The following is a 25,432-nucleotide window of genomic DNA, read 5'->3' on the forward strand; positions in this document are numbered from 1 at the left end:
GAGTCCAGGCTCATACGACGGGGTGGGTCGGTTCCCTTCTCCCTCTCCTTTTCTCTCCTTTCTGATTGCTCCCCCCGCCCCCACCCCGCCATCCAGATCTTTTTTTATCTTATTACGCAGAGCCATTTAACTTTTCCCCACTTGTGGGGCTAAAGTTGACTCCAGGCCCATCTTCTGTATCAGAATCCAACAAGAATCAAAGGTCTCATTTCATAGGTTCCACTCTACTTAGGAAGCAGTGTTGGTTGAAAAAATGTATGTATGTATATGTTTATATATATATGTGTATAGTCTACATTTAAAATATATATGTATATGTATGTACGTGTGTGTACGTACATATATATATACATACACACATATATATCTTACATGTAGAATTACAGTTGTAGGAGACTCGGCCAGGCCTCAAATGACCCTGATACAGGCCTGGCAGATTTATAAAATAAATCCTTTTAACTTTCCTCTCATATATCTCTTTTCCTCAGAAAGTACAAAACGGTAGAAAAATCTTTGGTTATGTAAGTTTTTGGCTGGCTGGAGTTAGAAGAAATGGCCATTTTGTATATTAGCCTAATGAGAAGTTATTAAGAGGACTTTTTTAAAAGACAAGTGTATGTCAATATAATGATATACATTATAATAATAATTTGTCACTCACTTAGGATGCTTTTAAAGAGGCTCTCAGATGTACTGGAGGAGTCACATCTGTTTCTCTCACTGAAGAATCCCCAAGTACTTAGAACCATAAATGTTAAGATACACACGAATGAATGAATTGGATCCGTTGGCTTTGGTCTATCTTGGCCCATAGACTTCTTCAGATCTTTGGAACGGTTATTGGTCAGAGGGAAGATGAGAGAATTGAGCCAACAAGGAAGCATAAAGTGCTTAACGTACCTACAGGAAGATGTAGGACCTGTAGCAGAATGTATGGCCACTATGATTCAGTGATTTCCATGCCAGCTGCTGTAATTACTTGCATGATTCCCTCCTTTTTCACCCTTCAGTGTGACACCTGTAGGGTGTGGTAGGGAGGAACAGACTTGTATAGGGATGCTGCTTTGTGCAGAGTTAACCTGACTGTTGTCATCATAACTTTGTCTTCACTTGATTATTAGCAAAAGTCCAGAGCAGAGTCTCTGAAGTCTTGATAAGAGAAGCTGAAAACAAAGGAGCAAGCGTGTTGCAGGCAGGGAGGGTTTAAGCATATTTTATCCCTTTATCTTCCCAGGCTCAAGATTTAGGGCTCTTCTGACAGTGAGAAGCCCTCAGTGGAGAAGTTATGTGGGGGAAAAATGATTTTTTTTCTTAAAATGGGATTGGGCAGGAGAAATGAGAAATAGAAACAAATGCAAAAAATAGGGAATAAATAGGTAAAAACGTAATTATATACAATATACATACACGTATTCTACAGTATATATATTATATATACTCTGAACAATCATGTATCCACTTAAAAGCATACCACTTTAATGTGTAAGACATGAGGTTTTAATTTTTCTCTATCGAAGGCATAATCTTAGAGTTCTTTTAAATAACAAGTCGCCCTAAAGTATGTAATGGGGCCACTGCAAAAATGTTTACAACCAAGTCGTGAGGACGTTATGCCTTACGTAAAGTAAGGCGTACCTGGCTGTGGTACAGCCTCCACGGGCTCTGCTGGCCATGACCGTTTCACAGATAAAAGGAGAGTAAGTCTGGGAACTATTCCCATCTTCCTCACCCCCGCCACCCCGCACTGGGATGTTGGCTACCAGTCTTAAAAATTAATCCTTCATCGGAATTCTTAATACCGTTCAGTGAGACTGCATAAACAATTATTGAACAAATCAATCGGAGGCCTTCTCTTATACCTTACTTATTTCATTATTTTGTTGTGACCGTTGCCACTCTTTTGATTATACTGTTCGAACTTTGACTTTCAACTTACTTAGATTCAGCCGGTACCTAAGCATCCGGGCTGCGATCGGCACCGGGCTATGGGAAGAAGATTGTCTCTGCCTGTGTGGGACTGAAAATCGTAAAAGACGTTCGGTCATGGATCATTTGCTGCGGGGGAGACTGATACCCTTGACTTCCAGTATTTCCGGTACCCCCTAGTACCCTCTCAAGTCCAGTGGCCTTCACTTCCACGGCAGCTTAACACTCCCCCAAATTTCCCAGTCGAATTCTGAAACGTGTGTGCCCTGGCCTCTGACCACAGGCCCCTGTCCTGCCAGTGACCTCTCACCCACACTTTAAGTCACGACGCCCTTCTTCTTGGCAGAGGCATCTTGCCGACCCTTTTATTCCGTCCTACTTCCCGTTGTCCCCTGTTGCATTAACAGGTATCGGCCTCGGGGTCTCCGCTGTCTAGTTTGGCATCCATCGTTGCGCACTCTCTCTGGCCCCTTCTCCCGAACTGGTTTCGGTGTGCCGGCCAGGAGCACCCCCAGTGAGCCCCGCTGCTCTCCCTGCCTGTCTGGGCCTCCAGTGCGGGCAGTGGTCTCTCCAGCAGCCTCCCCCAGCTCCCGTCAGCTCGTAAATGTTTCTTGGGCATCTGCCAAGTGCTGTGGCGCTGAGCTCAGGACGCTGGAGAGGCATCCGTGGGATAATAGCACACGTGGTTTCGTGGCAGGGTTAGTGCTTCGGAGCCGTGATGTGGGCTGTGTTGTCCAGTCCTAGTCGCCGGCACTTGTGGCCGTTGGAATGGCCAGTCCGAATCGACATGTGCCGTTAAGTGTCAAGTGCACACCAGATCGTGAAGACTTAGTACCCCCGAAAGGTAAAATACCTCATTAACAATTTTTATATTGATTACGTGTTGAAATGAAAATGTTCTGGCTATATTGGGTTAAATAAAGTATTAAAAATCATTCACTTGTTGCCTTTTATTCTTTAAGGCCACTAGATCATTAAAAGGACACATGGCTTCCATCCTACGTCTGTTGGACAGCGCTGGCACAGGCCATTGTCTGGGGAAACTGGGAAGGGAACTAACCTCGTCTCTGGGGAGCCTTTCCCTGAGGAAGTCCTCACAAGTAAACCCCCCTCAGAGGAAGCAGCCAGACAGAGATGGGCAGCACTTTGAGGGACGGTGACGTAGGCCAAGGTCGAGGTCAGGGAGATAGTCGGGGCCAGATCAAGTAGCCTCGTTGGCCCCAAAAAGGATTTTGTTCTTCGTCGCTCATGGGTTATTCCAAACCTTCATCCTTTACAGACCATTTTATCCAATCCCCACATCTTCTGCAGTCTGTAGATAATCTGGTCACTTCCTAATGGTCCGGTTCGGTTTCTCAGATTTCTCTCCCTCCCCTCCTCGACTCCTCCATCAGCCTCAGATCCGGTGAAGGCTGACTTTCCCACATGTAGCCCCGATCTCATCCTTCAGAATCTCAGGAGAGGCTTCGTTAATGAACTTCCTTCCTTTCTCGCCGCTGGCTTTCACACCAGCTTCTAAATGTGCTCTACTCTGAAAGCTTCTACAGCAAAGCTTCACTGACTCCATAACAGCATTTTTAAATTTAGTATTTTATTTAAAGCAATATACTCAAAATGTGTTGCTATCTAGTCAATATAAGATTAATAAGATGTTTGACACTTTTCGTATGAAGTGTTTGAAATCTGGTTATATTTTATGCTTACAGCCTATCTCAGTGCAGATGCTAAGTTTTCAGTGGTTAACGTAAAAGGAATCTTAGCAAGATAATAATTTAGCAGAAAACTCTTTATGCTGCTTCTGTTTTTTTTTCTTGTAGTTAAAACATAAAATGTACCAACTTAACCCTTTTTAAATGTACGGTTCAATAGCGTTAAGTATATTCACATCGTGCAACAGATGTCCAGAACCTTTTCATCCTGCAGAACTGAAACTCAGTTTCCATTAAACAACAGCTCCCCGTTTCTTCCTCCCCTGGGTCCCTGGCAACCAGCACTCTACTTTCTGTTTCTATGGATTCGATTACTGTAGATGCCTCACAGAAGCGTGAAATCATACAGTATGTGTCTTTCGTGACCGGCTTATTTCACTTCACACGATGGTCTCAGGGCGCATCCGTGTTGGAGCAAGTGACGGGATTTCTTTTTAAGGCTGAATAGTATTCCGCCGTGCGTCTGTACCGCATTTCGTTTATCCGCTCATCCCTCTATGAATGTTCCGGCTGCTTCTGCCTCGCGGCTATTGTAAACAGTACTGCAGTGAACAGGGGTGTGCAAATCACTTTGGGACCCTGCTTTTAATTCTTTCGATGATATACCCAGAAGTCAGATTGCTGAGTCATATGGCGTTCTGTTTCTAATTCCCGGAGAACACCCATACTGTTCCCCACGGCGGCTGCACTATTTCACCGTCTCACGAGCAGTACACGGGTTCCGATTTCTCCAGTTCACCAGCACTCGTTATTTCCTTTCTTTTTGTCAACAGTAGCCATCCTAACGGGTATGCAGTAATATCGCACTGTGGTTTTCATTTGCATTTCTCTAATGATTCATGATCTTGAGCATCTTCTCATTATGCTTGTCGGCCATTTGCATATCATCTTTGGACTATGTCTGTCTAAGTGGTTGGCCTATTTCGAAATCGAGTGACTTCAGTTTTGTTGTTGATTTCTAGGAGTTGTTTATATATTCTGGATATGAACCCCTTATCACAGGGGTCCCCAACCCCTAGGCCGCGTGGCCCATTAGGAGCTGGGCTGCACAGCAGGAGGTGAGCAGTGAGCAAATCTTCATCTGCATTCGCAGCCGCTCCCCTGTGCCAGCATCACCGCCTCAGCCCTGCCTCAGATCCTCAGGCGTTAGCCTCTCATAGGAGCCTGGTTCCTGGTGTCGAAAAGGTTGAGGACCTTTATCAGATACACTATTTGCAAATATTCTCTCCTGTCCGGTTCCTGGTGTCGAAAAGGTCGAGGACCACTGCCTTATCAGATACACTATTTGCAAATATTCTCTCCTGTTCTGTAGGTCGCCTTTGAACTTTGTTGATTGTGTCCTTTGATGTGCAGAAGTTTTTAAATCTGACGTAGTCCTTTTTGTCTATTTTTACTTCTGTCTCCTGGGCTTTCGGTGTTATATCCAAGAAGTCTTTGCCAAATCAAATGACATAGAGCTTTTCCCCTATATTTTCTTCTAGGAGTTTTGTAGTTACAGGTCTTATGTTTATGTCTTTAATCCATTTTGGATGAGTTTTTGAATATGGTATAAGATAAGGGTACAAACAATATTCCGAACATATTTCCGAGACTTTATAGAAATAAAAGGGAAAAGTCCGAAATAATGTGGAGCACTTGGTTCTGAGGGATTGATGATCGGTGTTAACAGGATATTCTAGTGTGAAGTTTTCTCTTCTTTTTGTTTCTTACGGTTGTGAGACACCAATGTAGAAACGATCAATAGCCTAGGGCTCGCCGAAGCAAACAAATAAAATGCTTGGGGAGAAGCCAGGTAATCAGAATGCATGTGACTGCATCCTGTGCCCCCGGACTTAATACGTGACACCTCCGGTCAGCAGTCGCCGAGCATGCCTTTTAAGACCGTTCTGTCAGGGCCATTTAATAAGGTTTCAGAAGTATCCTTAACAATTAGATCGCACATGAAATATTTATTACCCTCGTTAATTTCGCTTATTTTTGGCTTTGCGCTTTCATTATAGATGAGATACATTAACTGATACTTCAATAGACTAATTTCCGAGTTTGTTAAAAATAGATACAGTTTCTCTGGCTCTCTGACCTATTCTTTTCCCAGGTATATGGAGTGCTTTCGTCGGCACGTTTGAATGATTTTTCTGCCTTTGACAGTATGTAATTACATTGAGAACCTAAATAACATCGAGAGCCTTTTCAGGACTTATTCTGTGAGTCTGGATTTTTCTTAACGGTCTGGTAGCTATTTATACAAAGGTCTAAACTTTTTTTTAATGAATCCATTGTGCAGGATACAGAAAGATGATAAAGCCTGGGTACCCTTAAACTTCAAGTTGACTCCAACAAGTCAACTTTGAACTGACATATGTTGTATTAACTTTGTTCTTATAAAAGGTTTACATGTTAAAGAGTTGTTCAGTCTGATTTTAGTCTTCTAAATGTGACAATATGACTGAATTGTATTTATAGTTTGGGTTCACCAGAGGCAGTAAATCAAACTTGGTGCTGGAAGTAAGCAAAATGGACCATTAAGTAGTTCTTAAAATGTTTATTCATAATATAGTATTCTTTATGTCTTCATAAAGAATTACTCTTTTGGTTACTTGAAAATTGTTCCTTTAATAAAAAAAGAAAGAAAGAAAGAAAGAAATGATTCTCTAAATATACCAGGATTTATGGAAGGATATCTTTCTGGAAGATAAAGCTTAATGTTCTTTAAAATAATATATTTCATTTTAAAATAATATCTATTTTAAAGACTTTTTCTATTTGATAACTTGTGAGAAGCAAGTAACAGATCTAGTTGATTTGCTCTGTTTCATACATTATCAAGTACACGAGGGTATAAGGGTACAGTTGGTTTTCTTTTTTATAACACTATTTTTCTTAATTATAGAAGTAATACATGCTAACTATAGAATATTAAGGAAATCCTAAACTATGCAAAGCAAGTAAAAATTACTAATAATCCCACCAGTTATGATTCTTTTAAAATAATTCATTTATCCAACAAATATTTGACTCTCTACTCAGTACTTCGTACCGTTCTCGATATTTGGGGCAGGAAAGTACATTATAGGAGTTGTTGATCTCAAAAATTGAGACTAGTCAGATTCCCGTTTCAATACAATTATATTTAGATACAAATATGATATTTAAATGATAGAACTTAAACATAGAGTGTCTTGTGGCAAGGCAAAAGATGATAATTACTATAAATTAGAGGTAAAGAATAGTCTCAAGTGAAAATAAATTTCAACATCTTTATGATTGCGGAAGTCCCGAGACAGCTAAGTCCGTGATTATGCATCGTTTTTCCCCAATGGATGTTTATCGATTGCCTGTTTTGTGCCAGGCACAATTCCGGATGGTGAGACTATTGCGATGAACTAGATGAGAGGGGCCCCTGTTTGTAGGGAGGTGACGTGTTGGGGGCGGGTGGCAGGAGGAAGGAGAACCAATAAACAGGTAAGCAGATTAATGACGAGTCTAAGGACCAAGGCTAGGAAGGAAGGAAGATCACGTGGCCAGTCTGTTACGCAATGTCATCTTTGTTTCGTGCCCTTTTGTGCTTTCTCCTGGAGGTCTCTCACTCCGCGAAATGGCCAAATAGCAAAAGTAGGAAAAAATTAAGAGAAGCAAGGCAAATGGAAAATCCTTTTGGCTTTTCATGAAGCCGGAGTTTATTGCATTGGTACCGACTCAAGTTTATACCTGTCAGTATCTCAAAAGTACTTAACTATTCGTATGTTCTGAATTAAGAAAAATAAAACCCTGCCAGTTATTAGGAGAGAGAAGAAAAGAACATAATTTTATCAATCCTCGCGGAATTCGCAGTTTTATTTTGAAGTTTCTCAGGTCTCTTTGAAAAACGATCATCTGTGTCACCTTATAAAGAACTCTCGATGTGTAACTTAGCTGATTCGACAGTCTTTACAACTGATGTGTAAGACTTGTGGCCTGCTTTCTTTAGTACGTAAGAATTTGGAGTGTGACCCATGACTCATCAGTTGACGCTGCGATGCATTTTTAGAAACGAAGAATGCATCGCGGATTTCCCTTCAGCGGCCGTAGTGGAAGTAGATACAAGAAAGCAGAGTCACCCGGATCTGGCCGGTGTGGTCGCAGCTGTGCGTTAAATTGATTCTTAGAAGTGTGTTGCGGCACTGGACAGTTCAATGGGTTTGAACAGCATCGGATAAACTACGTCTGTGTGTTTTGCAAAAAGATCTCGATTGCGCAGCCGTAGCTGCATTTCTCCCATTTTTCTGGTGTGAGGTCACTTTGCAGATAAATATAATATTTAGGCTTGTGTTTTACTTATTGAATTTGGAAACACAGAGATGAAACAATGAGGGGCATTGTCTTGGGCATACTACTTCATTTTTAATGCTCCATCCATTGTTTCTATTTTTAATGTGGACTTCTTGTTTGTTTGCTTTCTAATTTTAATCATGTATGTAGGAACCCAGCTTGGCTGCTTTCCACTTCCTGTTTTATTTCCTTCTGTGCATGCTCCCGCCAGGGTTTACTCTCATACACCTAAAAGTCAGTCTGTGCAGTAGATTCTTGATGAAAAACAAGTCTGCTCACAGCCCTTTACCGCAGCCACCCAGCTGCTCCAGAGCTGACCACTGTTCGTTTTTGGTACCCCGTTCTAGGCACATTTTATGCATGTAAACTCACGTGTATATCCATACAGAGAGATATTTTTAAACACTATTTCGTACCTCGACTTAAATTAGCTCAAAATTTGTTTAATTTGCTATCTTTTGGGAAATTTAACCTGGTTACCTTTTAATTTGCTGACCTCACCCGAGTTGTATTACCTTAAAGAAGTGTTTATCTCCTGAAGGACACGAAGACTTTACCGTGCAGAGGTTTTCTCTGCTGGATATGACTGTGGATAAAATGATTATTTGAACTATGTTTTCAAAACTTTAAATCATGACCCTGTTGCTTACTCCTGTTTAAAGGGAATGCTAAACATAATGAAAATTAATTTGGTCCACTTTATGATGCTTTAAGAGAAAATGGGACATTTACTAGTTTCCTTTAATCTAGCAAATATAATACAACCATGGAAGAATATCTGTTTGGTACATTTTAAATTTTGCTAAAAAGCTTGGTTATTAGGGAATATTATAGCACAAATTATGCCTAATTCTACATTGCTTGTTTAACAAGTCTACTTGCTAATGGTCTTGGTGCATTTTACCGTGTTCATCAGTTCTGTAGATTGTATCTTTACAGTATTAATGTTTGTAGTAGACACTCTTAGAATAGCTTTTATTTTGAGAAGTGTCGCATGCATCCATTTTATTCTAAAACAGGGAGGGGGGAGGGCAGTCTTCCCTTGCGTTCAATTAGAATATGCTAGATGTGGAGGGAGAAAAAAGCGAATTGTTTTCAGTAGTTTATGAGTATCACCCTAGAAAGATTTAATATTTTCACTGTATTCTGCCTTCCTTTTGGTCGTGAAATGTAAATGGGCAGAACCGTAGACCTGCCCATATTAAACATTGTGATAACTACCATGTGAGTGACTACTCCGTGTACAAATACTTCCAATCACGTAACATTAGGCATTAATATCTTGAAGGGCTGTTTGATTTGCGCTATGTCTGAATCTGGGTAATGAGTTAAAATACAGTGAGGATTGTCTTTCTTTTAATTTTTCTTAGTATTAGAACTCTAGAATTCAAACAACTCATTTTAATAAATTAGAAGGACCTCTGGCAACCCATGGGACTCCTTCTGGATAAATACCACAGCTATCAAGGCTTCGTTTCTTGCCCCTGATTCCGCAGTCCCTGGAGACCAACATCAAGAAAACAGATCTGGGCCGCTCGGTGCTGGTCTTTTGAGGTCTGGCCCAAAGCCATTCGTGATCTGATTATTTTTATATATATTAAGTTGTAACTGGAACACATCGAGCATCTTAAATAATACCTGTTTTTTTAATTATCGGGGTCACTGATTAGCCTGGAAAGCCGCAACATTTACATTTCTTATATCTCGCCCATACTTAAGACAGTGAAGTCTGGGAATCTTAATTATTAGCAATACCATCACCATAAAACTGTTCTGACTGGGGGTTAGTTCCACTTTATTTACTTTATTGTGTAGGTTTGAGCACAGATCTCTTGGCACGTAACGCGGGAAATAACGACTAAAAAGTTTGCTCAATTTCTGTAACTATTTTTTTTTATGAAAAAATATAAGATTGGCTGTGAAGCAAAATCCGCCATCTAAAACTATCTATTTGTACTGCAGACAATGACCCGTGCTTGCCTTAAAAAAGTCAGAAAGCAGACTAACCATGTTAGTCCTTCAGATTGATGCAGCAGCATCTTGTAACATCGTCTTGGCTGGGAACCAGTAAAGAAAGTTATATTTGTCTTACAGCATCGTAGTCATCTACCGTCATAAAAATACAGAGATGTTCAGTTATACATCTAACACTGCTCTTGTGCGTACACACTTGTCTGTGAAAATAGAAAATTTCGGGTCGGGATATTTAGAGTGTCCAGTAAGTCCTGTGATTGTCAAGCACAAGTAAAACATAAATGCTCACACAAAACCCTCCTGATAAGCTTTGGATTTAGATCATTTTTATAGTAATCACAGTGTTGGACAATAAGGAAAAGTCTTCCGTTTCGATACATTTCTAGAATCGTGGAATTTGGGATCTATGAGTAACCTGAGAGTTTCTCGAGTCTGGCCCGCTAGTACCGGTTAAGAGAGAAAGACTAGACAGGTGCAGCGCCACGCCGGTGGCCTGGTGATGAGTCGCAGAGCTGCGAGTCCAGTCCAGGCCCCGTCACCGGTCTAGTGGGAACAGCTCGGGCCGCCCAGCAGTCTAGCTTGTCTGTTCTCGTCCACAGCATCCTTTACGACCGTTAATCTGGTCATAAATTTGTCCTATGAGGCTTGTGGCTTGTAGAAGGTTTTTCTGTCCGTGTAACATTTCTAGCTTCATAATAATCCTACCGTTTCTCTTTCACACGTGAGGAAGTTGAGATTTATAGACGTCTGCGTGCATGCCACGGTATGATGCCACATTGCTAGTGACTGTGTGGCAGAGGTCTCCAGCTCCATAGTCAGTATTCTTTTGAAGCTTTTCATTCCCTCGGATAATTGACAGTGGGTGGAGACATTGTGACCGACCCACGATTATAGAAATTAAAAAGAGATTGAAAAGACCTTGAAAATAAGAATGTGTTAATCACTTGAAAATATGTTTTCTAAATTTACCATACAAGAAGTTAAATGTTTGAAAGATTTTATTCTTTAGAAGAAAGATTATTTAATTAAAATCAGAACTCCTGCCTTCGAATGTAACAGAAAGACGTTTTAAAATATATCCAGCAGAGAAACATCACATACGGTGAAACCAAACCAGTGAAAAGTGTAGATCCTGTCACCACCCACGCTGCAGGTTTTGCATATTGTGCAACACGTGTGGCTCAGTGGCATTCTCGAAGACATTGAAAATTGCTCCAACTCAGGAGGCCGGTGAGGGGTGCTGCTGGGAAGAGCTCACGTGCTGTCGGAGTCACTTTTCTGGAATAAAGTTCTCCCCAAAGAGGTCTTTTCTTATTGGCAGAGGTATGTCTGGGAATTTAGTGATATAGAATGTTTAGCATTCCGTATGGTATATTTCCTTTTTGAAATAGTTTTATATCAATTCTGTTTTTGAATTGCTTTAAGTAACATAATTTAGTATACTTTTTGAAACTATAACTTTAGTATAACTATCTGATCCTACAGGAACTGGGTAGATAATCCAGTTTAGTTTCTGCCTTTATCGTCTTCCATTAAAAGGGAGTTTTTCATCATATCTTAGTGGGTCAAGATTAAAGGTAGAAAGACATTTGGCATTTGTAAATTCCCTACTAGCCACAATTTAACTTCCTTTTTATCGAATAAGATATTATTAAAGTTATCAAAAATAATAATTAACAGATATTGGGACTAAAAGATAAATGACACAGCTGTAAATATTTTATTGTACGTAAAAAGATATACAATTGTAAGAATGGTAGAAGTGGGTTTAAACTGTGTGTGTGTGTGTTTGCGCGCGCGCGCGTGTGTGTGTGTGTGTGTGTGTGTGTTCAATTACCATTTAAGCAAAGCTTGTCGTGTATAGACAGGAAGCCGAGGCACCAGGATATATATGATATTCTAGCCCATAGTAGACACTGGATAAACATGTGGCGAATGAAAGATTGTGTTGTGTAGTGACCTAGTTACCCAGCTGGCAAAGAGCTCAGAGCCTAAGTTGCATAGCTTCTAGCGTTTTTTGCTTAATTTACTAATTTCCTAGGTCGATAGAATACATCTAACTATAAATAGCATCTTAAAAATTTTTAAATGGATTTTCAAAGATTTCTATTTGCTCAAATGGGATAGGAGGCAAATAGCTTAGCGTGCCGAAATATACATAATTCGATGTAGGAAATGAGAGACTTATAAATTATAAATGTGGAATTGTCGGAAGTTGATATTTGATAGTTTTCCAACGGCCAGCAATAGGAAGTAGTTTTGATCAAGAACAGAATGTATGTTGGGCTCTCATATAATATGGTAAATATTTCTATACATCTAAATATCCAGATACACTTATTCCAGTCGAGAAGCCCTCAGGGGAAAAAACTTTGTTCCAGGAAAGACAGACTCTGTGCTTTCTTCCAGCATGGACTCATCTCAGCGTTTTGTCTTTTTTGTTTTGTGTTTTTTAAAAGTAGCTCTGGTTATTTCCGGTGCTGCTGCTTACGAGAGAAGGCCGTCGCAGCCCTTCAGCGCTCTGCCCCAGCTGTTCCGAGTGTGACCCAGGACCCCCGGTTCTCTTTCATTGGTCCACAAGGTCAAAACTGTTTTCCTAAGGCGTTGCCTGCCCTTTTCACTTTCTCTCATGAATGTCCAGTGGAGCTTTTTTTTTTTTTGGAGGTTTTTTTTTTTTAGAGGATACCAGAAACGGATTTGAGGCTCTAGATTTGCAAAAATGTAAAACAGGGCCTCTCTTTCTCATTATATTTTTTATTTTAAAAAAGTTTTTTTTTTATAGAAATGTTAACATGAGTTTGTAGTTTTATTAACAAATGAATATTTAAAGCATTTTAATGAATTAATTGCATCGTCATTTCGAGTATGTTATATAAATGGAATAATGCAGTATACAGCCTTTTAGAATTGGCATTTTCCACTCAGCGAAATTCTTTGGAGATTTGGGCAGGTCGTTCTGTTTATCCGTGGTTTGTTCCTTTTCGCTGCTGAGTAGTATTTCATGGTATGGATGTGCCATAGTTCTGTAACTGTTCACCTGTTATAGGACAATCTGGATTGATTCTAATTGGGGGTATTTCAGTGAAGCCTGTACAGGTTTTCCTGCGAACATCGGTTTTCATCTCTGTGGGGCGAACGCTCAGGAGTTTGGTTGCTAGGTTGCGTGTTCCTTTTTAAGAAATGCCGAGCTTGTCCAGAGTGGATAAAGGGATCCTTAGCTGTAAAAGTTTGACAACCACTGCTTGAGGCAAAGGCAGCTATCAAAGCTGATTTGTAATATATAATCCAAATTTTCTTGTGTGATATCAAGTAAAAAAAAAAAAAGAAACTTTTTCCCCTGAGACTTCTGAAGATTAAAGAGAGTGATATGTTATTCTTTGTTTGCAATCACAGGGCAAGGTCCAGTGTTTTGATTGCTTTGCAGGGCCCCAGATAAGTGTGCTTGCTTTTCTCTTACACGTTTCTATAATTATATTATGTGTTTCAGAACTCTTCTACATTTCAGGCTCACGCAGGAGCCTGAGAACAAATTTTTTTTAGTGCATAACATGTGCCAAGAACTGGGGATGCAAGAGGTAAAGAAGACACTGATGTCTTTGCCCTCAGAGAGATGAGAAGATGGTGACAAGCCGGCAGATGTAGCCACTGTGGGATGTAGGTGTGTGCGAGAGCGACAGGAGCCTCGGGGCGGGGAGGCGTGCCCGGGGAGGAGGGGGCCGCCAGGGTTTGAGCTGCGACAGAAGGAGCGAGCAGGAGCTGGCGGGAGGACACGAGAGGAGAGGATGTCCTCAGACTCTTGGCCTCGAGGACTCAAAGCCGTTTCCCGCCTCACCGTGCGTCGGTGGTAATGCTGGGCTCGCTGTCGTTTTTCCCTGCACTGGATCTCCTAGGTTAGGGCCGTTGGGACCCTTCCACCTGGATCAGAAGTGACGTCAAGAGAAATGACCCGAAGGACATACAGTTTCGGAGTGGGCCAATCAGTGGTGAAACCATAACTCTCTCTGAAAGTCTCGATGCTCCCGTACTGCAGATTAGCAAGAGCAGGCCCGTAAATCCTGACGGCGTCGGTGGTAACCGGTGATTTCTAACTCCCTTTCCATTGCTCTGGCTCCTTTCCAAGACATTATTTAAAATGTGTCGTAATATTCCCAGCCAATTTAATAGTTTCTGTCTCTTCACTCTTCCTGGAATATTAGATAAACGGATAATGTAGTTTGTAAACGTACCCACTGCGCTACATTGTATATTTGGGGAAATATTTAAGGCAATTATGTATTTGACCTGTATTTTCATATTTCAAACTGTGCTTATAGAATATCCGAAATCAGAATTGTGTAAACGTGGGCAGATCCTCCTGTTTACATAGACATGTTTCTGGTCACCTAAACTAACCAAGAGTGAGCAAGCGTGTTGTCACCCGGCGGTCATTCAGCATTTATTGAGCTTCTCCCCTGTGGGACGTCCAGCTTAGAGAGCTCATAGTCTGGGGAGGGACAACGGTGTGAGTGAGTAGTGTACAGTGTCACAGTGGGCTCGCACACAGGAGAAATAAACTCATCCTCCCTGGGTCGAGAATAGAGAAACGGGATCGGGGCTCGGAGGAGCAGGGCCCGCTCCCCCTGTCCTTACGAACCTCACACAGCGAAGCCTCCAGGGGATACCCGCCTCTGTCCTGCAATTACGTCATTCACCGCCAGGCTAATGTGAAGCGGGAGGGAACTCATTTACCTTCTCTTACCAAGCGATTATAAATTGCATGGCTTTGGGCAAATTAAAATCTGTCTAAACTTTCGTTTCTTTCCTTCAGCAATAGTGATAATAGCCAACGCTTCTAGAGCATCTACCATGTGTCAGGCAATGTTTGAAGATGTGTGTATTTATGTATACACACACACATATATATCTATATCTATATCTATAGATATAGATATCGTATTTATGTATACACACACACATATATATATATATACACACACACACACACACACGTGCTTATTTATTCCTTATATCGACCCTTTGAGATAGGCACTGTATTTACCCCCAATTCACATATGGGAAAGAAATACATTTAGTAAGGTCACAAAGCCAGTAAGTGCCTGGGCGAGGATCTGACCCCTCACAGACTGGCTGCCGAGTGACTGCTAATGTGGTGGGGTCTCGCAGCCCCTCAATCAGCATTAATACGCACATGCTCTGCCCGTGATAAGTTTTCCTCTGTTTCGTGGTAACAGAAGTATTTCGGGGCTGGCGATATGCAATGATTGGGTATTTAAAGTGAGAACATGTTGTTTTTTTCCTCTTGAAAAGATTTTGTGATAAAATGAAAATAACCAAAGAACTGAAAGTTATTTAGAGATTGAAAAAAGAGCTAAAACATAATAGTCTTAGGAGAAATGCTTTCCTAGTCATTATGTGGGCGGCTAGAATTGCAGTATATTTTCTTGAGGAAAGGAAAAATTAGAATAACCACTGTCACAAAGGAGAGCAGAGGGCATGTGAACTTTCTTTCCTGAATGTGCAGGAAGCAAGCATCCGTGGGCCTTCTGTGTCGACGTACCTGGGTTGAAGCAGCAGTCTGCCAGAGCTAAACGGTGTTTCTCTCTCCTTGATCTTACATACCTTGCCCCTGACCTTGAAAAGGTTCCAACGCTCAGAGGGTAAAGAATAAGCCCCAGGAGTTACAAAATAGAAGGAATGTTTGCTCTCTTACCATTGCTGCTGATAGTCCACATTCTTCCTGTCGTTTTATTAAGCAGTTTCTAAAACCACACAATTGACCTGAGGTCATTCCATCCGAATCCTGGCCCTCCCACCCCCGTCGTAGTTCATGGCAGTTCTTGTTAAAGCTGTTAAAATGTTCATGTTGTTTTTCTGTTAAATATGCCAAGTAAATAAAATAGCAAATACATATATGCGACGAGAGGAGAATGTTATTATTGAAGCAAATGCTGGCAGCGTTAACATGGGATCCTACCTCTCTGTCCTTGGGGCGGGGACGCTGAGTCCTCTAATTCCCCTGCCCCAAGTACATTTTCTGCCCCGAGTCCCCTTCAGGTTCCTGTGACTTAGCATTGAGATGCCCTTGTCCATTTTTCTCTCTGGCTTGTGTTTCCTGTCACAACTCAGCAGTCTGTATTTTTTCTCCTTTTGAAAGTATTTCCGGCCACAAAGCCAAACTGAGTTAGATAGATGCCAGTTCTCCTCGTCTTTCTCTGTATTCACAATGCATCCTGCGCATCACCTTCTCCAGAGAACTCATCACACTGCATTTTAATAATGGATTTCCTTAACCGTCCTCTCCCTACGCCTCATCTGCCCTTGCTCGGTGCTTGGCACATACTAGATACTGTAAATATTTACAGAAGAATGAGTTCAGACAGCTGCTGCCTTTAGAGCTGACTTTTTAACCCCTGGTGATGCGGCGGCAGGAGTGTGGGAACCTTATCTGCAGGGGGCGTTCCTTGGTGGGCCTGCACTAAACTGGGGTGGGGTAGGCTGCTGTAAGAGTCTTGTGTTGGAGAGGACACACACACACACACACGCACACACGCACACACACACGGCTGCTCTGAGTAAGCCCAAACAAATGGAAGCATGGAATAATACGAGCTAGAATTGAAACTGATAGCAGGTCTTATCTGTTTAATTGAATTAGAGCAGGTTTTTTTCTCTCGATGGCATAAAATAGTATTATATTTTATGGAGTTTGCGCAGATGTTATTTATATACGTTATGCAGATCTATCTTCCTGTAATCTGTTATATATAAAGAGAATATTCAAATTATACATATTTTGAAATCCATTTCTCTCCAAACAGTGCAGAGCAAAGGTCATTTTTTTTTTTTTTTTAACACACCAAATTATCCTTGAGACTACATTTCGAAGATACAATTTTGGTTTAGTCCTATAAATGCATAAAATCAGTCAGAGACAAAGAACCGTGACTGGGATTGCCGGTGCAAATGTATTAGGTACTGTACCTCAAATTGCATTATTAGCATACTATGTACATTAATTGGTTCTAAAACAGCCATTGAGCAGTGAGTTATTGGGATTTCAGTCAGTAAAACAAATTGGTTGTTTCTTATGTCACACCATATAATATATGGCATCTTTCCTTTTAATCACAGTTTCTTTTTTTACTGCAAACTTGGCAGTGTAAGTCATTCTTAGCCAACTAGCAAATTAGTTAATTTCACATTGATGTTTTTATGACTAATTTATTACCTGATCTAAATTTTAATTTTTTTACTAAAGAAGATGTTAACCGGTAACGTCGTGTTGATGCTTGTAGCCCTATCTCGATGGATATTAATTACTTTTTTTTTTTTTTTTTGGTTCGTTTTAGTCTGATACATCACTGTCTAGTGACGGGAACCCAACCGGAAGTGGGAGTCGAACGTGTGAAAATCCAGAAACTGCTTCAAAATGGGAACAACAAGTGACGAGATGGTGTCTGTGGAACAGACCTCCTCCTCCTCCTTCAACCCCCTGTGCTTCGAATGTGGCCAGCAGCACTGGACGAGGGAAAACCACTTATACAATTACCAGGACGAAGTGGACGACGACCTAGTCTGCCACATTTGCCTTCAGCCTCTGTTGCAGCCACTAGATACCCCCTGTGGACATACATTCTGCTGCAAGTGCCTCCGAAACTTCTTACAAGAGAAGGATTTCTGTCCCTTGGACCGCAAAAGACTTCACTTTAAGTTGTGTAAGAAGTCTAGTATTCTAGTTCACAAACTTCTGGACAAATTATTAGTGTCATGTCCGTTTTCTTCAGTGTGCCAAGATGTAATGCAGCGCTGTGACCTGGAGGCACATCTTAAAAACAGGTAAGCAAAAAACTTGCAAGAAAGAGAAGTAAAAGGTGTTCAAACAAACAAAAACTGGACATACAATAAATAAATAAGTCGTACGGAATAGCGTTTAGCTTTATTAAAATATATCAAAAACACGAGTACGGAAACATGGTAGACTCTAAAATGATAGACCCTTTTTGCAAGGCAGTTTGGCACTTCGTTTCAAAAACCGTAGACGCAAGTATGCTTTCATCAAGCTTATTATCCTAAGAAAATAACCCCAAAGAAGGAAAAATTGTATATACAGACATTCACTGCAACATTGTGCACAGTTCAGTAAATTGGAGTCCATCTAATTAACGGTAGGGGAAGAGTTAAAAGTATGATAGTATAGCAACTCATGGGATATTTTGTAGCCAATAAAAGTGATGATTTTGTTGAAACGGGGAAAACGAGTATATATGATTTTATTTGCTGATATAAAGGCCGTGTTCCGGTATGAGACCGAACAAGAACTAGGGTTGTGGAAACTTTAGACATTTAGTGGTTATTTTGTTCTACTAACAAAGGCTTTTTAAAACTTCAATAATTTAGTTTGCTGATTGTTTAGTGAGTTTTATCATTTGACTTTCGTAAAATTCTCGATCTTTAAAATTATTGACACCCTTAGGAAGGATTAAAATACATCTCATGTCAAGTAGGTAGGATCACATAAAATGACAGAAATAAATACATATATTTCTAAATTTCAAAGTTAAACCACTTGTGTAAAGCGAGAGTCATTTTGCATATGTCATCAATTTGGCTCAAATAAACTCTTAGAAAAATTCTCTTAAAAAAAGCCGGAGTAATTTTGATTGTGAAACAATGCATAGTACAATATATTAGACTTAGAAATAACACTAAGTTTATTATACTTACACGTATTTTATATATATATCAATGACAAGGTGTAGAAGAGCTTGCCATTTTACTCACACATGAGATCATAGAATAAGAGGAGATTATCTAATCTAATCCCCTCACTTTACAAATCAGGAAACTGAGTCAAAGATTTAGAGCCAGTTCAAGGCATAGTTAGACTTAAGCATAAGTATTCTCATTCGCCATTCTAGGACACCACGCTGACCTTACCACAGCTTGAGCCATGCTCTCCACTGCTACGTGATAGGAAGAGTTTCATACTCACACGAGCATGCGTGTCGTAACACTGAGTGTCAGTGTGATCAAATGAGTGTACTAATCAGACGTGATTAAGATAAGTGAGAAAGAACGTGTTATTAAAAGAAACATGAAGATTTACAGAGAAATTGTGTAAGAATAAGAGCTAAGAGAAAGTGCAGGATGGATATATAGACTTCTGAAAAGGCACGTGGTCTCAGGTCTCTGCCTCTCGGCCACCAGCAGGCATAGACTCTGAACGCGGTGGCAGAGACCTGGAAGCCGACAGCGAACTCTGAACGTGCTGGCCTCGGTCAGGCCCAGTTACGACGGACGACGAAGAATATTGTAGGTTTTCTTATTTCTCTCAGTAGAACTGTTCTTTTTAGGGGATAGATTTCTTTTACGAACATCAGTTACGGGATGTTAGAGGAGCTGAACAGAGTCCCAATTCAGTTATTAATTATTTTGATAGCAGTGAATTAAGATTTTCACAAATTTTTAGGAATATTCACTTAACTAAAATAATAGGAGAATTTAATACAAGTATAACTGGTTTTATTGTGCTTCGCTTTATTGTGCTTCACAGATGTTGAGTTTCTTTGGCGGGAGAGGGTTTGGTTTTGGGGGGTTTTTTTGTTTTTTGTTTTTGTACAAATTGAAAGCAAGACCCTCCACCAGCAAAAATATTACAACCTACTTTATTACGAGGCTCGCTCCATTGCCATGGTCTGGAACTGAACCGCAGTGTCTCTGACGTGTGCCTGTGTGTAGATGAAGTTCTAGTATTTTCTATCAAGCTATTTAGGTTGATGATGTAAAAACCTGGGAATTACACAACGTCCTTTCATTTATAGGTCGATAAAGGCTAAGCAATTATGTCTAGCTGAAAATTCCATTTTTAAACGTGCTTATTAATATTCGAGCTACTAATTTAATCATTTCCAAAGTGTCTTAGGCCTATATTGTGAAAGGCATTAAAAAATGTGAATGATTTGAAAAAGTAAGTGACTCGATTGATAGAAACAGCTAAGAGTAACTCTTGATTATGAAAAATAAAAAGGTAAATTATAAAATAGGATATTTATATCCCATTTGAACAGATGTATGATGAACAGCCTGACCTTTCTCTAGTCTCTCCCTTAAAAATGTTGAAATTCAGGTAGAGATGTTTATTGTCCAATACTCAGCCCTAAACAGTATGTAGTTCATTTGTCCATTCAGCCAATATTTATTATCTACTATGTGCCAGACGCCGTTCTGGCTGTTAAGAACTCTGCGAGCTGATAGCGGGTTGGAATCTACTGCTGGGTCGTAAATTCTTTGGGGGCCAGAACCATGTATTTACCCGTCTTTGAATTTCCTTGCCCAAAGGTGACACTCACCTAATATTTGTTCAATTAAATTGTTAACCTGTGTTCTGGTTATCCATTACTGAGAAACTAACTGCCCCAAATATAGTGACATAAAACAAGCATTTGATTCCGCTCATAAATTCCGTGAGTAAGGGATTCAGACAGGGCACAGCAGGGACGCTTGTCTCTGTTAGGTGACATGTGGGCCACAGCTGAGAAGAACTGAAACCCAGGAACTGCAGCAGCCGGAACTGGACGACCATTTCCAAAATGGCTTCTTTATTCCCACGTCTGGCGCCATGATGAAGATAACTTGAGGCGTGGGCTCGGCCGGAGAGCCTGACAGTGGCCGCGCCAGCACGGTGGCCTCCGGGTATTAAAGTTCTTACATGGCACTCAGTGTTCTTCAGAAGCCACGTGGTCTTGTGTGACCTAGCCTCGAAGTCACATAGCATCCCTCATGCCGTTACTGTGCGTGAAGCAGTCCACTGAGATTCCGGGCGAGGGGACAGAGGCTTCACTTTGTGACGGGAGGAGGTAAAGTGTCCGCAGTTTTAAAACCAACACAAACTAGCAACAAGTGATATCGTAGACACAATACGATCTTTACAACTGGGCGTCTCTGTACACAGTGTTACTCGTTCGTTAGACACTGGTATGTTTCATCGAAATCTCTAGAATTTTAGCACCAGCAACAGTAATATGATTATTTTGCCTTTGTTCCTGGATTCATAGGATTCGGAAATCTTTTCATTATTAGTAGAAATAGAGCATTAGGAGTAGTTTGCGTGAATCTGGTAATTCTGAGTTGAAAATTACCTTCCCTGTTTGAATGAAAATTCTGCTCTTAAGAACTCTGCTTCAGGGTGAGAACAGCCGAGGTTCCTCCTGCAGCTCAGAGTAAAGTGTTTATGAAAGATGAATGTGTTATAAATGCAATTAGTAGTTATCAACCGATGATATATTAGTAAAGCAATGAAGAATTTTAAAAGACATGAGAACGCTCAACTTCGAAAGAAGAAATAAAGCTTTTAAGAAGTAGTGTATAACATTTTAGAAATTGCTTTGTGCATTTCTGCCCAGCACCATGGACGCCCCCACTCCCACCCCACCCTGCCTGCTCTGCCCATCGTCCCTGCCTCCCCCCAACAATTTCACGTTGAAAGCTTACGGGGATGGGAAATTTTGTCATTGTTATTAAACAACATTTATGTCCTAGTTTACAGCAAGGTTCAGAACCATTTTTCTTTTCCTCTTAAAAAACTTACAGTTTAACAGTATTGTAAAAAGTTTGTACAACATAGAGAGAACTTTTAAAGAAGCCGTTTTCCATGCTGAGAGCTTTTCTAGTTCATCAGATGGTGTCGGAGCCATTCGGGGTAAGGGTGGGCCGAGGCAAGATTGTTATCTTAAATTCGCATTTTCTCTTGGAGGGAAGTTACGCCTACTGGCACCCTTTTCTCATCTGTAATGTAAAAAGCAGATGCACATTTGCAAATCGCGTATCTGCTAAAAGTCTAGTATCCAGAACACATACGGAATGCTTACAACTCAATAAAAGTCAAGTTTAAGCGAACAGAGGATTGGAATAGATCATTTCTCCAAAGAAGATATTTAAATGGCCAGTGAGCACACAAACAGATGCTCAGCATCATTCGCCCATTTTTATACTGGACGATTTCTCTTTCGTAAGTTGTGAGCGTTCTCTATATATTCTGCCTACTGGACTCTCATTAAATATATGATCTGCAAGTATTTTTTCTCCTTCCATAGGCTGACCTTTCACTTTCCTGTGTCCTGTGAAGGTTAAACAGGTTTGATTTTTTATGAAGTCCAGTTTATCAATTCTTTCTTTGTTTGCTTATTCTTTTGGAGTGCTGCCAAATTCAAGGTCACGGAAATTTACACCTGTGTTTTCTTCTTAGCCTTTTATAGTCGTAGCTCTTACATTTGTTTCTCATCCATTTTGAATTAATTATGATCGGAGAACCTGCATTCGAGTTACTGTCCTCTCTTATCAGCCCGAAAAACTTCTTTTAGTATTTTTTGTAGGGCGGATCGGCCAGCAGTAGACTCTTCTTCGTTTATCTGGAAATGTCTTCGGTTCTCCTGTTTTCGAAGGATTGTTTTGCTGGATACAGACTTGTTGGTTGAGAGGTTTTGGTGGGGGTAGTTGTGTTGTGTTTAACGGTTTGAATATGTCATCCACGGCCTCTGGCTCCCATGGTTCTGAAGAGTAACCAGCTGCCAGTCTACCGAGGGTCACCTCTAGGTGATGGGATGCTTCTCTTGCTGCTTTCAAGATTCGTCACACTTGGGAAGATAGTGGTCATTTTGTCCTCACGTAGTCTTTCTGCCCCTTTCTCTCTGACTCCTTTTGGGACTCCCTTCCTGCATACCTAATATTCTCATAGTGTCCCACGGGAACTTGAGGTTCTAGCCATTTTTTAAGAAATTATTGCTTTTTCTTTCTATTGCTCAGAATCATAACCTCAATTGACCTACCTTCGGGTTCACCCGTTCTTTCTTCTGCCTGTTCAAATCTACTGCGAATTCTTCATTTCATTTATTGTACTTTTTAAATCCAGAACTTCTGTTTGTTTCTTTATTATAATTTCTTTATCGACATTTTTATTTGGTGAAACGTCATTCTCATATTTTCCCTTAGTTTTTTAGACACGGTTTCCTCTGTTCCTTGAACATACACATAACACTCGATTTAAGTCATTGTCTAGTGCTAAGGCCAATGTCTGGGCTTCCTCGGGGACAGTTTCTGTTGACTGCTATTTTTCCTGTGTGTGGGCCATACTCACGTTTTTAAAATTTTATATTGAACACTGCACAGTTTAAATAATATAACATGGCAACTCTGGAAATCAGATTCTTCTCACTTTCCAGGATTGGTTATTGCTTTTTGTTATTTGTTCAGTGACCTTTCTAAACTAATTCTGCAGAATCTCTGCTCAGCTTACTGGTCAGCTAGTGATTGGACAGAGAATTCCTTGAATGCCTGTAACCGGTAAATTTCCCAGTCTCTCCGAGGGGCTCTCTGTGCATGGTGGGGCACACCTTCAGCACCCAGGCGGCTGACAGTCCCTCCTTAGCCTTCATTTCCTGCTTCCGCAGAGCGTCAGCGTCAGCAGAAACTGCAAGTTCAATGCCTGCTCAGTCGTTTCCTGTGCGTGCACGCAGCCTGGACACGTCGGAACCCCTGTGAACGTTTCTGTCCCTAGCTTTTCTCTCTAAACTTTTTGATTAGCCTTTTGCCCACCTTAGGCAGCCCCAATCTTAAACAGTTGCCTCTGATTTGTTTGTTTGGTTTTTTTTTTTTTCAACAGATGGTCTCAGTGAAAAGTTAGTTTGCATGGGTGACCTCCGAGTCAGGCTAGATACAGACAGCCTTGCGAGAGGGGTCTTCCAGGGAACCAAGAGGTCAGTTAGTGACAGTTCTCTAGGAACAGGGCTGCGGAGGCACCGCAGCCCACCTCTCCGACGCTTGGCAGACTCTTCTTTCCACTGCGATTGTGGGCCATCACTCTTCCAGGCTGCTGTGGAGCTGGGAGGTGGGGCTGGGAACAGGGCAAGTTCAAATGCCACAGCGCTCTCTGCTTTTACAGAGCTTCAGCCATCTTCCTTGATGAAATGCACTCGGGATCGCTACAGAACGCTGGCTAATTTCCAGAGCCCAGAAATAGTTGGGTCTGACCATTTCTGTCAAGGTTCACATTGCTTTAGGAGGCGTGGCTTTGCAGATACCCTCACCTACCGTTTCCACTGTCGTCGCTCGAAATGATTTTTCCGTGTTTTACTCTATAACTATTTTTATCATTTCCCTTGCTTCTAAGATGCTTATATTCTTCGAGTGTCATTAAGTACCATGCATCGATTTTGTTTTGTTTTGTTTTTTACTTCTGCCACCTCCACTAATGCTAACCTGCGACTAATGATGTAGTGTGCTCTGTTACACTTCGTTTCCTAGTGTGAATCATTGTTCCATCAGGGAATGATGCCACTATATCACAAATCCAGTTAGTTCTCATGTAATTTTTCCTCTGTACGGAGAGCCAGAATATGGGAATGGAAGAGGTGTTTTTTGTTTTTTTTTTTACTTCTGCCACCTCCACTAATGCTAACCTGCGACTAATGATGTAGTGTGCTCTGTTACACTTCGTTTCCTAGTGTGAATCATTGTTCCATCAGGGAATGATGCCACTATATCACAAATCCAGTTAGTTCTCATGTAATTTTTCCTCTGTACGGAGAGCCAGAATATGGGAATGGAAGAGTAACCTTCAGCAAGAAAGAAAACGTCCCTCAGTTTGGCTCTGGCTGCTGCAACAGCCATTTGGTTTTATTTAAGAAATTTTAAAAACACACGTGCATTTAGAGACCCCTCCCAAGGGAGGACAGCCCTCAGCCTGGGGCGGGTCACGCTGCCTCCAGTGCCCTGAGAGCTGCTCACTATCTCAGCAATACTGTCTGAGCTCCTTCCCAGGCTGATCCAACTAAATGTCACATGCATGTCTTTTCTGTTTTTATTCCTTTTTGATATCTTCTGCACTGGCTTCCTGCTACACTGTTACCTGCTCGAATAATCCAAGTTACATCCCCCAGTGCCAATTGCGTTTTGTGTTGTTATTGGTAAATGCTCCATTTAATAAGATGTGTATTTTTTTTCTGTTGGTGATTTTGTTTGTTTTTTAGTCCTTTCTCGTTGTAACATTTCATGATTGCGTTCCCGGGGACAAATGTGCAGAATAAATTTCATTTATGTTTTCCTAAGGCCTAGAAGAAGAACTGTAGGAACTAACTTAGCATATCCCTGGCAAGAGTAGACGTCTTTGAAATCAGACCCGAGTGTGTTTGGATTCTGGAGTGTGTTTGGATTCTGGCTCTGCGACTTAATCGCTATGTAGCTAATCGCTATGTAGCGTTGCCTTAGTTAAGTTTCCAGTTTCCCATCTGTAAAGTGGGGATAACAGAGTGGCCGTGAGGGTTCGGTGAGATTCTGTCTATGAAGGTTTTTACACAGTGACTGGCACAAATTAGACACCCAACAGAAGTCGGTTTCTCCCCTTTTTCTTTCAGTGCTGAGTTTACAAACTTGAGACACAGCTCTGAGCGTCTGGTCATGAGTTTTCTCTGCCCGACCTGCCCCAATGTACTCGTTCCCCTACTGTCCTTTTTTTTTTTTTT

At 41.0% G+C, this 25,432-nt stretch overlaps 1 protein-coding gene across 4 annotated transcripts in view; it reads left to right on the top strand.

Moving 5' to 3' along the window:
- Nucleotides 1–25,432, top strand: part of LNX2 (ligand of numb-protein X 2) — a 54,120-nt gene that overhangs the window by 5,146 nt on the left and 23,542 nt on the right. For 2 of the 4 annotated variants that reach the window (XM_015590354.2, XM_006904806.3), the window contains exon 2: nt 17,267–17,753. In XM_015590354.2, coding sequence (XP_015445840.1) covers nt 17,347–17,753 — 407 coding nt within the window. In that variant the 5' untranslated portion in view covers nt 17,267–17,346. Of the gene's footprint in view, nt 1–13,422; nt 13,576–17,266; nt 17,754–25,432 lie in introns of those variants that run through there. The other 2 variants (XM_025046941.1, XM_025046932.1) reach the window with 2 other exon arrangements.

The sequence above is a fragment of the Pteropus alecto genome, unplaced genomic scaffold (assembly GCF_000325575.1).
Source record: "Pteropus alecto unplaced genomic scaffold, ASM32557v1 scaffold80, whole genome shotgun sequence".
NCBI lineage: Eukaryota > Metazoa > Chordata > Mammalia > Chiroptera > Pteropodidae > Pteropus > Pteropus alecto.